Source organism: Sinohyriopsis cumingii, chromosome 4 (genome assembly GCF_028554795.1).
Source record: "Sinohyriopsis cumingii isolate HCF-2022 chromosome 4, ASM2855479v2, whole genome shotgun sequence".
NCBI lineage: Eukaryota > Metazoa > Mollusca > Bivalvia > Unionida > Unionidae > Sinohyriopsis > Sinohyriopsis cumingii.
In genome coordinates this window covers 15,650,231-15,663,938 of record NC_142964.1, presented here as the reverse complement: position 1 = coordinate 15,663,938, position 13,708 = coordinate 15,650,231, and the positions used below count along the sequence as shown (strand labels likewise).

At 36.1% G+C, this 13,708-nt stretch overlaps 1 protein-coding gene and 1 long non-coding RNA gene across 2 annotated transcripts in view; one reads left to right on the top strand and one right to left on the bottom strand.

The window, feature by feature from the left end:
- Window positions 1-2,097: 2,097 nt before the first annotated feature.
- LOC149800664 (uncharacterized) lies at window positions 2,098-7,171 on the bottom strand. The gene is made up of 3 exons (XR_016420542.1): window positions 7,047-7,171; window positions 4,520-4,711; window positions 2,098-3,673 (listed from the first exon to the last, which is right to left on the bottom strand). It is a non-coding gene; the product is annotated as an uncharacterized LOC149800664 (long non-coding RNA).
- LOC149800663 (F-box only protein 33-like) overlaps window positions 6,984-13,708 on the top strand; it is a 33,248-nt gene continuing 26,523 nt past the window's right edge. The window contains exon 1 of the mRNA XM_089954701.1: window positions 6,984-7,369. Within this exon, the coding sequence (XP_089810827.1) occupies window positions 6,984-7,369 (386 nt within the window). The remainder of the gene's footprint in view (window positions 7,370-13,708) is intronic.

Sequence of the window (13,708 nt, the reverse complement as noted above, 5' to 3'; positions counted from 1 at the left end):
CAGATCTGACTCAGAATCAATGGATCTGATCTCATACAGCCCCCAGACATGATTACAGATCTGACTCAGAATCAATGGATCACTCATACAGCCCCCCCACCCATGATTACAGATTTGATACAGAATCAATGAATCTGAGCTCATACAGCCCCAACCTTCCATCAAACTAAAGCTAAACCATGATCACTCATCGCCCAAGAAATAGATATAAAAAGATCGTAAACTTCATTAAGTTAAAACACACCTGACTTCAAATAATCAATAGCATGAAATACTACCTGTTTCAGAACACAAGCAAACCCGTTCTAAACATGACTTTGGAATGGTCCATCTATTAATGCTGTTAGCTGCATTTTGTGTACTAAGAACAGTCTTTCAGCAAGTGACAAATGAATACTGATCTTCACAAGCCGATTCTTCAATTTACTAGTGATGAAAACCATAGTAGAATATCCCCGATGATGTGCTAATATCCAACAACTTTCCAAGTAAACTGTAGCAAAAGCTTCTCAATACACAAGTCTCATACAGTTCAAAAATAAAAGCTCGCCCTACTTAACCATGAGGTCAACTCGGGTAGAAAGATCTCGCTTTCTACAGGACAATGGATCTTCCAAACCTACTCAGATGATGCTACCTCAGTGCCCCGTCAAAACAGGACGCATTGCATTAGGTCAAGTTAACTGCATCCTTACATTTTCGAAACAACTAAAACACAAGTGATGTATCAATAGAAAACCATTAACTATCATCAAAACAAAATTAGATTTTAAAAATGTCACATTTTAGTCTTACAATTAACTCCAAATAAAAAATCGTATGACCACGATGTAAATGATACATCAGCAGGGGTGGTGGTAGTTAAATTAGATAGTTGGGGGTCGAGACAGCAGTCGCCAAGCCTATATCCTCCCTTTCTAAACACACACACACTCAAACACACAGAGGAAAACAAAGACTAGGCAGCTTAGAAAAGGCCTTTATCTTTGGAGAGGCGACCTATTCCCTAATCGGCCCGGATTCTGCAGGGGCTTGCTGCACGGGCGAATAATCGTTGTTTTTAGATTAATACGTATTATATGCTAATTCTGCTGGTGTACGTTCACTGTTAGCAGTTGGCCAGCACTTAGTAGCAAGGACCTTAAGATCAACTTCATCGTGCTTAAGACTTTCAATGAACGTTTCAGTATTCTTTGTGAAGCAGTTAAAAGTTTGCTTTTTGGGTTTAAAAAAAAAGTTTGCCGTTTGCGTTCTAGCTTTCTTTCTTTAGTGTAGACCTACCAATTTATGCTACGGCAAATGAGCAATACTTTGCTGTAACTTGGCTTTTTCCGAGTGTTGTCTCTGCTGTAAACTGATGGACATTAAATCTTTCTATAGTTATTTTTGTCGTTACTATTATCTATCCAGTTTGCACATAGATTATTATTTCAGTGTAATCAAAATTTTGTGGCAATCTGAATAATATTACATCTCCACTGTCCTAAGTGAAGATCTGACAGCGACCGCGTAGGGGTCAGGTTCTGGTGACATATGTCATTACCATAATCGCTTTAAAAAATTGTATCAGCCAATCAAATGAAGTCTTATATCTTCGCGTTTGGGAGATAGAAGAGTATACCGGAAGAGCATCAGTGTGTGCCTATTGATCTGATTCACTTTCAAATTTCTGAAAGCTGCATTTCCATTGGCTAATTCAAAGGTCACCAGAACAAGACCCCTACGCGGACGCTGTCAGATCTTCATCCAGAACAGTGGGGATCGGATTTTAATCAGATTGGATTTTGTGGTATAAGCATTTTGCACACGTTCTGACAAGCAGCTAATATTTTCAACGAACTGCACACTGCAGGCACGTGGAGTATGAGTATTACTGTTACAAAAATGGTACCACCCATGCCAGAAGCGTGCTAACAATACGGTGGCGGCGACACACAATGCAGTAATCAAGTTGGATTCACCTTTGAATAATGACTATAAATAAAATATCAGTGCATATAACGATGAAATTATGATATTTTTAAAACTCAATCTTTGGACTATGTCGGACACAGACACACACACACAATCCTCTTTCAACCACCCTACTAACCTTCGCTCACAGCTACAAGTAGTTTTTCTTTTCTTCAAAATTATATATAAAATCATTAAGATAAGGTACAAGTTGACGGCTTTATTACATTTGGGTAAATAAATCAAAATTTCAACTTCAACCCTTGACAACTTGGAGCCCTCTAGAAATGTCGATGCTCCTCTGCCACCGTGTTCCTAATTTTCCCGATCCGGACAGGACTGATTAGTAAATGTGTGGTGCACACAGTAAGGAATCGAATGGGTGTTTAGAACCCAATTGACGGATAATTACACGGTGCACGGTGTGCATATTAACCGAACGTACATGGCCGAATTTGAACATAATCAACCAGTCAGTAGTGCCACGTCCCTCATCTAAAGGAGCAACAAGCAAGACAGCTAGAGAATGAAGTGATGATACATATACGGGCCTTGAATGCTTAGGCCTTAATATTGCATCAGTATGGAGCCTACGGGCCCAGGAAAGAAGAACAATATTTCAGCTGATTTGGTATGAGGAATCCAGCGACAAGAAAAGCAGCCCCCAAGACAGCAAGGCCAGAGAGGAAGCCCGCAGGCACAACAGCGGGAGCGTTCAACTCAGACTCGACTGTGTTTGGAAAACTCATCACTGAAATTAGTACGTGACTCTTGTGTGCGGAATACTACCCTTATCGTTGGATGATAGAGCTGTATGTTTGACAGTAATACAAAGGTGCTGGATTGTGGATGTGTGTTTGTATATTAATCACAACGTGGGTGCTTGGTTGTATGTATGGTGTGATGGATTTTAGATCAAAATTCTAATATTACATCTTCCCTTGTTCGTATAAACTGTCGACCCATTTTCCCTTCACCATGTCAACATTACCTTTTCTTTGTTTCTATAAACTCTTTTGGCCCCATAAACAATCTTTTTCCGATAATACCATTCTTATGTTAAACCTATGGACCCGTTTAACATAGGATTTTCCTTTGTCCCTATATCATTCCAAACATATAAGTCTGTGGACCCTTTTAACATATGATTTCTATTTGTCCATATACCGTTCCCATCATGTTAACCTACGTGCGTAATGTTATTCCTGTGTGTCCCCCTCCCATCAGTCCTCTCATATTACTAATCTGATGCATATTGTTAAACGTATCTATTTTAACATTACATTTAGCATCTGACCCAATACAAACTCATAAAGTCAAACGTACGTACTAATGTTAAATTCTCGCTGACCCCATACAGACCCATTTCGAAAATGAGGTCGTAATCTTAAATGCCACTGGCCCCATTATGGCTGTTTTGATCTATTAGGATTGAATTTTTAGGTGTTTGTATTCAATACAATTTTTACTCTTATAATTATTTCATTTTGTATTCTAAGTTTGCAAATTCTGTAATCAGAAATATTGTAAAAGTTTAGACAGGAAGAGCACTATTTTATCATCAAGTTCTCCTTGGCTGGCGTTTATCGGTCCATTATGGAAAGTGCTACTACAGCCAGTTTTTCTTTGATGACGTGTGTAAATCGAAAGAACAAGTATTGGAAGGGTTGTGAACTATGAAGTTAACGGAAGCTGAAAGTTCCCAGGCAGGCGACAATATCTGGAAAACAAAGATATTACATTTCGGTCGTAAATTTTCGTAACACTCCGGAAAACGGACCTTGTAATTTTTCTTAACGATGAAGCATAGATTAAATTAATCACTGGTAGTCATGGCCTTTTTTGGAAGCAAGTTGTGATTCTCCGCTTTTCCGAAGTATATCAAGCAACGCACAAAACCGTGTGGGAACAGTTTTCCGTTGGATTTCATGATGACAGTTTGCATTTTCTTTACAGGCAAGAACAAAACTATGTATTATATTTTAAACATTTGCTTTAGGAGAGCAACTAAAAGATTTCAATGTTTGGAGACAATTGGATTCAAGTCTCTTCTGAAGCTTTGAAACATTGTTTGCATTTTTTAAAATTATTTAATTTAAATTTTTAAATATAACATGCAATGGATTGATTCAACTTTAGTAAGAATTTATGTTTTCTTGTAATCATAGAAATGTCTGTTTTAAAGACGAGTCGCTGCCAACTTCATGCTCAGTAAAAATATTCTTAAAGTTTCAGAGCAATATATTTTGTAGTTTAGGTCAGTAAAATAATTTTCTACAAAACGAAAGTTGCATTTGTCTGAAATATTTAATTTTGAAGCATTTTGGCATTCGTTAATTTATTCGATATTTAATTCTTTAGATTATATTCTAAAAATACTGAATTCCCAGAATCGTATGAAGTTGATAAGCTTGAGAGAAAAGTGTAATTTTATATTTATTTTTATATCTAAAATTTAACACTTATGTGTACGTATTTCTATATCCGGAATGGGATTTTCTGTGTCTAGTATTCTATAATTTCAATAAAAAACAGTTTTCAACTGGACTTCATGATGATAGTTTACCTTTTCTTGGCAGTTCGAACTCAGTACCTCTCCGCTTCCCAACGATGTAAAATAGCATCATCATCGTCAGTAGTGACTCCTCTATAAAGGAGGCTCGAACTATCTGTCGTCTCTCTATCGATTAGTGTCCGTCAAGAAGATGGGCATGATGAAGAGAACTCTTACCATGAACCATCATCACATCATACTGTACTGAAATTATAGCGAAAATTATTTTCAAAAAGGTTATGAAAAAAATCTTCTCATACCAAATGGTAGAAGAAATTATGAAACTCTCATAACAAGTGGTGGAGATTCCGGATCCATGCCTTACCGATAAACGCCAGCCAAGGAGAACTTGCTGATAAAGGAGAGCTCTTCATGTCTATACTAGTGCAACATTTCTGATTACAGAATTTGCAAAATTACAACACAAAAAAGTATAATACACATTTAAATTATAAGAATGAAAATTGTATTAAATAAAAATTGTTCAGTCCTAACATATCTCAAATTACTCCTTTATACTACTTTTGTTTATTGGATAACACAAATACGGTGGCTCACAACAGTCCTTTCAAGTGCATCGTATCCAAGAAGTGATCCCATGTGCCGGGTAATGAATGAATGAATGAATGAATGAATGAATGAATGAATTCGTTCATTAATAATACAATGACAAAAATAGTGAAAAACTACTTTAAGCGCTTTCGATTCTCACAGAGTCTTTATAGTAAGCAAAATTACAAAACAGAGATAAATAAAGCAATGAACAAACAAGAAAACATTGAATTTACAAAACTTTACATGATTTTTTGTTTGCACTCAATTTATTTTTCTATAGGAAATCAAACCCCGAGAAGGCGCATTATCCACAATTTAGAAGTAATACTTCCAGTAAAGCCACAACCAATTCAAGTTTGGTAAATTCAACATTTATATTGCGATTCCTGGTTTATTATTTGTCCTTGATTTGCCTTCTGACAAAGACTCATTGATACTGCCCTTTGTCAGTTGCATTGTACTCTGTCTGTCTGTCTGTCTGTCTCTCTCTCTCTCGAGTGAATTACGAAAATTATTTTTCACTGGGCTCAATGAACATTGATGATACTATGATCGAGAAATATGACAGGCCGTTTTGTAAATTGCTGGTTCTAGTGCCAAGCATAGCCACTGTCAAGCAGGTGTACTTGGTTCACATCCTACAACCTAACTGGTTTTCTTTGTTAAATAATTTTTGTTAGGATGATCCCCCCCCCCCCCCGAATTGTGAAAGATAACTATGTTGCTGATGCTATTTACATTTTCCAAGCGAATAACACAACACACCTGTACATAAACAGCATACCTTATCGAAAGCGACACTATTATAAATCCGCTCGTTAAACACACATTTGAGTATAAAATAGCAAGAAAATATACTTGTTGCGAGTGAAAAACGGGCATATTTCAGCTCTTGGCTGAAAAACCTAAGTATTCACTCGAGGCTTTGCCACTACGGAATTTTTCACCCACTCATTAAATATATCCGTTGTTCACTCGATCGAAGCAAATGTTTTCACTCTTGCGTCTAATTAGCTTTTTCTATTCAATGTTTAATGTATTAAAGGTATTACACAAATGTGATTCATGTTTGATTACTACTACTGCTACTACCACTAATACTAATAATAATAGCAATAATTATTACGCATATTTTTAAATAGTGTTAGATAGTTCACCCTAGGTCTCACTGGACAGTTTCGTATTTTGACACCTCCTAATTTTTAAGGTAGAAGGCATGAACCTAATTATCACAAGCCTAACATTTATAAGTTCACGCAGAAGCTAAATCTATAATGTGGTTTAGATTTACTTTGAGTTAGGCTTGAAAACAGGTTGGCTTGTTGGTGACTGTCTGTCACAGTTAGATGAGCATTGGAGATCAAATGCGTAACTTGGGCTGCAAATGAGCTGCCGACTTGGCTTACGTATTTATGTGTGTCTGCTACAGAGGTAAATATATAAAATTCTAGATGTTTGAGGGGTGATGAAAAGTATGCTAATTTGTTATAGTACTAGTGAACTTTATTCATGCATAAGGCACATACTGATTCTTTTAGCTGCCTTGTCACAGAAAAATATTAAAAATAGCTATTACTTGTCAAAAAATGAATGTAAAATTTAGGGGTTGGTGGCAGTCTTGGTTCAATATAAAAACCACCAGTTGCATCAGGAATTAACCTGATTACTGCAGTCAAAATCACACATGTATGCTTTCTACAAAAATCATTAGTTTGTTTTTATTTGTATTTTCAGTGTAAAATTATTCTCATTTTTCTGTAATTGGTCATTGTCGGATGAAAATTCACCAGATAATCTGTCCAGTGAGACCTTAGGCAGCTTATGTTGTAGACTGTCTTTCCATGTTTCCGTCTTACAAAATTGTGTTAGAACCAGTCAATATTTATACACGTGACAAATGACGTTTAGTAAATGCAAAAGAATGGCCGCTGGGCCAAGTTGGTCTGTTATGCCCAGTGTACTGATAGTCGAGATATTTTCGTACCTTTCGCTAAAAGACAGACTAAGAGCATCGTCAAGTTGTAAACGCTGGAGAAGCTGCCTTTTTCACCCATCATTATGGAGCGGGGTGGTGCTGAATTTAAGCTACAGCAAGCGGCAAAGGACGAGATTTCTTGTGGAAAGATGTGGGAGATTTTTGCGCCAAGTTGTCATCTGTTTTAACTCCAATAACCCAACGGAAGTGCGCGAATGTTTGAGAATCCTGGAAGTACTTTCCGAAAACAAAGTTATTGCTAGTCTATGCTTGCAACCTTCAAGTTGTCATTTAGAATGGACAAGTGAACCACCTTTTTATGTAACTGACAGGTAAGAAAAACACTGCAAGTCCTCAGCCAATCACAAACAGCGGCTATTATTAGTTTCGGCTTATAAACAAACTGCGCAGTAAAATGTTGAATGCATTTATAGTGGTTGTTGTAAGAATTTATTTTAGGCATAATGGTTTACATTGTAATTTTGTTCTTTTCAATTAAGATCTAGAACTTCAACCGGCATCAGTTGTTTGTTACGATTTGATAAAGTGGGTTAAAATTGTACCATATGGCAGTACTCGATTTGTTTACGTTTTCATCGCATGATACCGTGACAGCAGAGATACATACACCTCATCCCTGAGAATCACTGGGTGGGGGTGGGTGGGGAGGTTGAAGCTGAATACTAAGTTGATGCAGGAAAGCTGCTTGTGAGGTACCAAGTCAGAGCTTCTGCAACTGTTGCCACTAATCTGTTTCATATCCATGTGATGCACAGAAAGAAGTTGAAAGAGTTTCGCCACAGCTGACTTCAGTATGAACTTCTTGTGATTTAACTGCCGTGTTGGCTAGATGCTTGGGACAGGTATTTGTCCACAGGTACAGTACAGCTCACACATACTTTCGGAACCACACGCATCGTGCTGGTGGTGGAGAGAGTAGAGAGGATTAAAGAAAAGAATCTCTACATCTCTACGCTCCTGATAAAGTTGCTGCGGTGGCTCACAGAATTGCTCAGCACACCATGCTCTCATGCAGTTGTTAAGGATGACCACAATGGAGTGAAAATGGTCTCTACCAAAATTTAAAGAAGACCCCGACTTTCCTGGCAGGGGCACCAAAGCAAGAGTCGGTGTGTCTACTTACTCAAAGTGTGCATAATACCAAATAAATGTGCATAAGAATAAAATGATACTGGTAGTCAGATATCAAGTGACTGTGTTTGTGTGTGTATATAATTTTTTTTTTAAGGTGAGTTCAGGACAGGGTAGGGTCCCTTAAGAGTTCTCAGTAATATCTTGTACTATTTCTTCTGACATCCAGTCACAGGATTATAGTGGTGTGATTTAAGCTTGAGATTTGTAATATAATAAGGACACATTGACATTTTGTTTCTTTTTTTGAAATTATCATGTGATGAATGAAATAAAAGAATATCTCCGTTGGTAAGAACAATCTAGCCCCATAAGTTAAATGGCCAGTCTCTTGCAGTACGCATATAGTTAAAACTGAACAAGTATGAATATTCAGCCTTATGACTGGGTCATTACGTGATTCATAAATTCATAATTTGCTTGTTTTGTTGTCTTTTTAGACAAAAGTGGCAGTCAACTGGAATTTAATTGTTTAAACCTGGAGGATTATTTTTCATAAACAGTAAGAAAAATTTACATTGTCCAAGAAAATGTCAATACAGTGTGCCTCTCATCAGGTCAGTGTGCGTTTTTTCAGCTTTCTTTGTGTAAAAGTAAAAGTCAAAACATATCGCAAAATAAGTATATCAGCCTTCTCAAAATGTGCAGAAAATACAGTACTTTTTCTTGAGAAATTAAGGTCACTTGATTCTTGAAATGGTGTCTGATTATAGATTATGCATGACATTTTGGTCTTTCCATACATGGTCATCATTCATTGACTCTTCAAATGTCAGTAAAACTTCCATTATTTATGTCTGGACCATAATTTTAGCTGCATGTATTAAGTGAAATGCACCAAGTCATTCATTTTAATAGAAACATACCTTTCCTACGCTGAAATTGACATCTTACAGTGGTCGCTGCCTTGATTTCTGCTGAACATCTGCTGAAGCCAAGTGTTTGTTAGGGAGAGTCCGTTTAAGTTTCCAAACAGCAGGGGTGGGGGTCAGTGCTTGAAAACTACTTAAATGAAATGACACTATGCCATTCCTTGCTTTACTCGAAACAAACTGACCTTGTGATGAATGAAATAAAAAAAATACCACATTCGGAAATAATAATCTAACCCCATAAAAATTAAATGGCCAGTCTCATCAGTACACATGCATTCAGAATTGAATTAATTGATAGTTGTGTACGTGTATATTGTTACGACTCTATGGTCACATACTTAAGTAACCGAAAAGAAGGAAAACCAACCAGTTCTATAAAACTTAACAAACAGATTAATTATCAAAGTTATAAATAAAAATTGTGAGAGGAACTTAACAATATTATGAAGTGAATGCAGGCTAGTCCTAATAAGGGCCAAAGAAAGTCCTAAGTGAACGAAAGTTCCTTATGAATTTAAATACCAGAAATGGTCCTCCAAGAACCATGATATTGTCGAGATGGCATTGTCCAGAATTCCTTCAAATACTTCTTAACAGTTCCAGAACAATATTATAGTCCAAATAATGAGCACTTTCTTATTTCCATTAAACAGTCCAAACAAATTTTTTTCCTCTTGAAGAAATATCTAAGTACAGCATAAAACACACCTGCAGACTTAACAACAGGAACACAATAAGTGTGAATGACTCTGAAAATCGGAATAAATCTGATAGCGTAACTTTCTCATTATATACATCATATTATATATAGTGCAACTCTACTTCACAATAGACCCAATGTGACATCACACATTATTGATTTTGCATCCATTAAGAATATTCACGTGACCTTGTGCAAACAATGGGAAGCCACATAATTATTCTGCAAATGTCAATATCCCATCAGTCACTGAGAAACTATGCCATAGGCGCCATTTTGCATCTTATTATTAAGATTATTATTACAAATTGTCAACACATACGTAAACATCTATTTATAAATCCTATGTCATTCTATACTCGAGTCAAGTAGGCCAGGCTGAACTGAAGATATTCTGTACACATTATGGCCATGAATTAGAATTATAAGAATTAGATAAAATCATGTACCAGAGTTAAAAAAATATACATAACACCTCCCTTCATAAGAAAAAGAAAGATCTATTTAATAAAGCTTTCTTTTTCCATATTAATCAAATACACATTTGACAAAATTTCAAGGGAAGAGGTCTAATGAATGTACAAAATGCATACAAAATAAAGCAATATAAACTTGTATACACGAAAGGAACTGGGAATTCACAGAGCTTTTTAACCTTAGCTTCTACAGGCTTAACTTGACCATGTCCCACTATATGTCCTAAAAATTTGACATAAGCTCTGCAAAATTCGTTGAGATTAACTGTCAATTTTGCCTCACTCAAGTGAACAAAGAACTTCTAGAGAGTTTCCAGGTGATCCTTCTAGGAATCGCTGTAAATAATGACATCATCAGTGTATGCTTCACATCCATTTATTCCAGATGTTGCCATGTTCATTAAGTGCTTGAATGTGGCGGGATAATTCTTCGAACCAAATGGCATCACTTTGTATTGAGAGAGTCCATCTGGAGTTGCGAGAGTTGAATTTTTTTGTGCTCTATCTGTAAGTGGAATCTGCCAGAATCCTTTTAACAGGTCAAACTTGGTGACATATTTTGCATTTCCAATCCTGTCAATACAGTCATCAATTCTTGGTATTGGAAGTGAGTCTGTTTTGGTGACACTGTTTACTTTCTTGAAATCCATGCACATTAGGAAAGAATTGTCTGTTTTCAGCACAAGAACACACAGCGAATTCCAGTTATTTTTGCTTGGTTCAATAAAATCTTTCTCCAATAAATATTCGACTTCCTTCTTCAAACATTCCTGCTTAACCCATTACCTCATGCCAGCACCTTTGGACACCTCTACTCCATTCTCATGGAAGCACCTTTGGACGTCTCTAACCAATTCATATGATGGCGCCTTTTGACACATCAGCCATTTTTAGTGGGTTTTCATTGTGCCACCATCAGGGAAAACCCCCATTAGATGCTATATCAACTGTTGAATGACTAATACATCGGGTCACGTGGTCACTGTTTATGCTCCAGTCAAAATTTGCTATTTAAAGTAACTGGGTTGTATTCTCCACTCTTCAAAATGGAGGTCGCGGATTTTGTTTAGTACTTGAGTTTTCACGATTAGAACTATGAAAGCTTCAGTAACTTAGGTAAAGGCTCTGATATTGATGTAGGCAGCAATTAGATTTGATAAATTATCAAATTCAGCTGATTTAGCGATGAAGACGCAAAGAACTTGTAAGTTTCGAGTATGAGAAATGGCAGCTACGGTTGGTCATGCGGCTTCACTGATTTGATGATGAATAAGTTCTTTCAAGATTTTAATTAAGTACATTAAAAAAATTCTTTTGTGAAAAATAATTATACAGCTATAACAATCGGATTTTGCTCTTAAATCTTTCCATACATAATATATATGTACCAAAAATGTAAAATGGTTAAAATTGCTGTTAAACATGATATACATTAAACTGCTTAGCATTTAATAGGCAGGCCTATTTTTTTTATGGAGTTGAATAGGTAACAGGTGTTTTATTTATAGTGCACTGCACTGGGTAACTTTGCTACATGTATATCTAAGGGCTAAAATGCCATACACTTTATTAGGCAAAGAGTTAAGATGATTCATCCTGTAAGGGTGTTTTACAGGTTTAGAATTGACAATTTTAACATTGTGGTTGATTTTGTTAGTTCGAGATGGAACATCTGGGAACAAGTGCTCACATTCACATGTTAGCTGCTTTAATTCATTCTTCTCCTCTGGCTGTAATAAAGTTTATTGTCCAGATTTTTTAATATTTCAGAATTTTGAAGACTGCGTGAACCAAAGTCATTATATAAGGTTGTATGTCCTCATTTAAATCATTGTTTGGGACAAAATTTATTGAATAATTTACAAAGCTATCTCAATCAACATACTCTTACAAATTACTTATATAACAGGTGCCAGAGTTATTTCTGTTAGTGCCTCCTTGGAGTATTGAAATCATTTAAATCACCTTTTTAGCTTTATAAAGAACATACTATCGAACTTGAAGAGGATTTTGAAGTTGAGGCAAGAGAGACAGAACTTTATCATCAGGTTGACAAGTTCGTACCTTTGTAGTTTTGACCTGTGTCAGTGTCAGTTTTGAGTGTGTAGACAGAAAATTATTTGTAGCCATTTCACAATCAAAGATGTAATCTAAAAAGTTAATGTCAATCCTTTTTAAAAAAAGTTTTTCTTTAACAACCCCAATAGTCGATGGACAACATGTCCAAAAGGTAGGCAGTTCAGAAGAACTCACACTACAAATAAAACAAGATCTACAATATTTGGAAACTTCACTTTTAATTTACAGCAATTAAAAATGATGTAAGACCTTGGAGTAAGTCTTGACGACTTTTAAATGACTAGCCAAACAAGTTTTTATGTGCTAAACTTAAAATTTCCTGTCTATATGACTTAGGAACCACTACAGAGTCAACTTTGCTAATAGCCCTCTGAAACAAACAGGAGAACTCAGGATCTTTTTCCTGTTCGACGACATGATTATTGTTTTTCACCCTGATTAGACATATAATCTGAGTGTTTAAAAGAGGATCAGAATGAACAGTACCTTTTGATTGATCAGTAGCTGAAGCAAAAGTTACCTCATCGTATATTGTGACTACTTTGCAATAGACCCAATGTGACATACACTGTTGATTTTGCATCAGTTAAGAATATTTACGTGACCTCATGCAATCATTGGGAAGCCACAGAATTATTCTTGAAACATTGATATCCCATCAGTCACTGAGAAACTGCATCATAGGCGCCATTTTGCATCTTATTATTAAGATTATTATTACTAAATTGTCAACACATACGTAAACATCTGTTTATAAATTCTATGTCATACTATACTCGAGTCACCTAGGCCAGACTGAACTAAAGATATTCTGTACACATGGCCATGAATAAGGGTTATAAGAATTTGATAAAATCATGTACCAGGATATACTTAACAGAATTCAATTTCATAACAGTGCAATTACTGATTAGGGACCACTCAGGTGACCAAATGGTTAGAGCATCTGCCTCAGATGCGGGAGGTAGTGGGTTTGATCCCCGGTCGAATCTTACCAAAGACTTTAAAAAATGGTACTAACAGCTGCCTCGCTTGGCACGCAGCATTAAGAGGTTAGTGTTAGGACTGGTCGGCTGGTGTCAGGATAATGTTACTGGGTGGGACATCATGTTACATGTCTGTGGCATGATGCCCCAGTGCTAGACATCACTATAAATTGTCACACTGCAGACATCATAGCGATATGACTTAATTTTTTTAAAGCTACGTTAAAAATCCAAACATCACATCACTGATTATGGACTAAACATGTGGCTCAAATTTAACTGTAAATTCAGTGTTTTCTTTTATGTTGTTTGTTTTTAAACAGAAGATGCTGATATCTGAAATTTAATTGTCCATATATCAGAGATTACCTTCCATGTTTACATAGTTGGATAAATTTACACT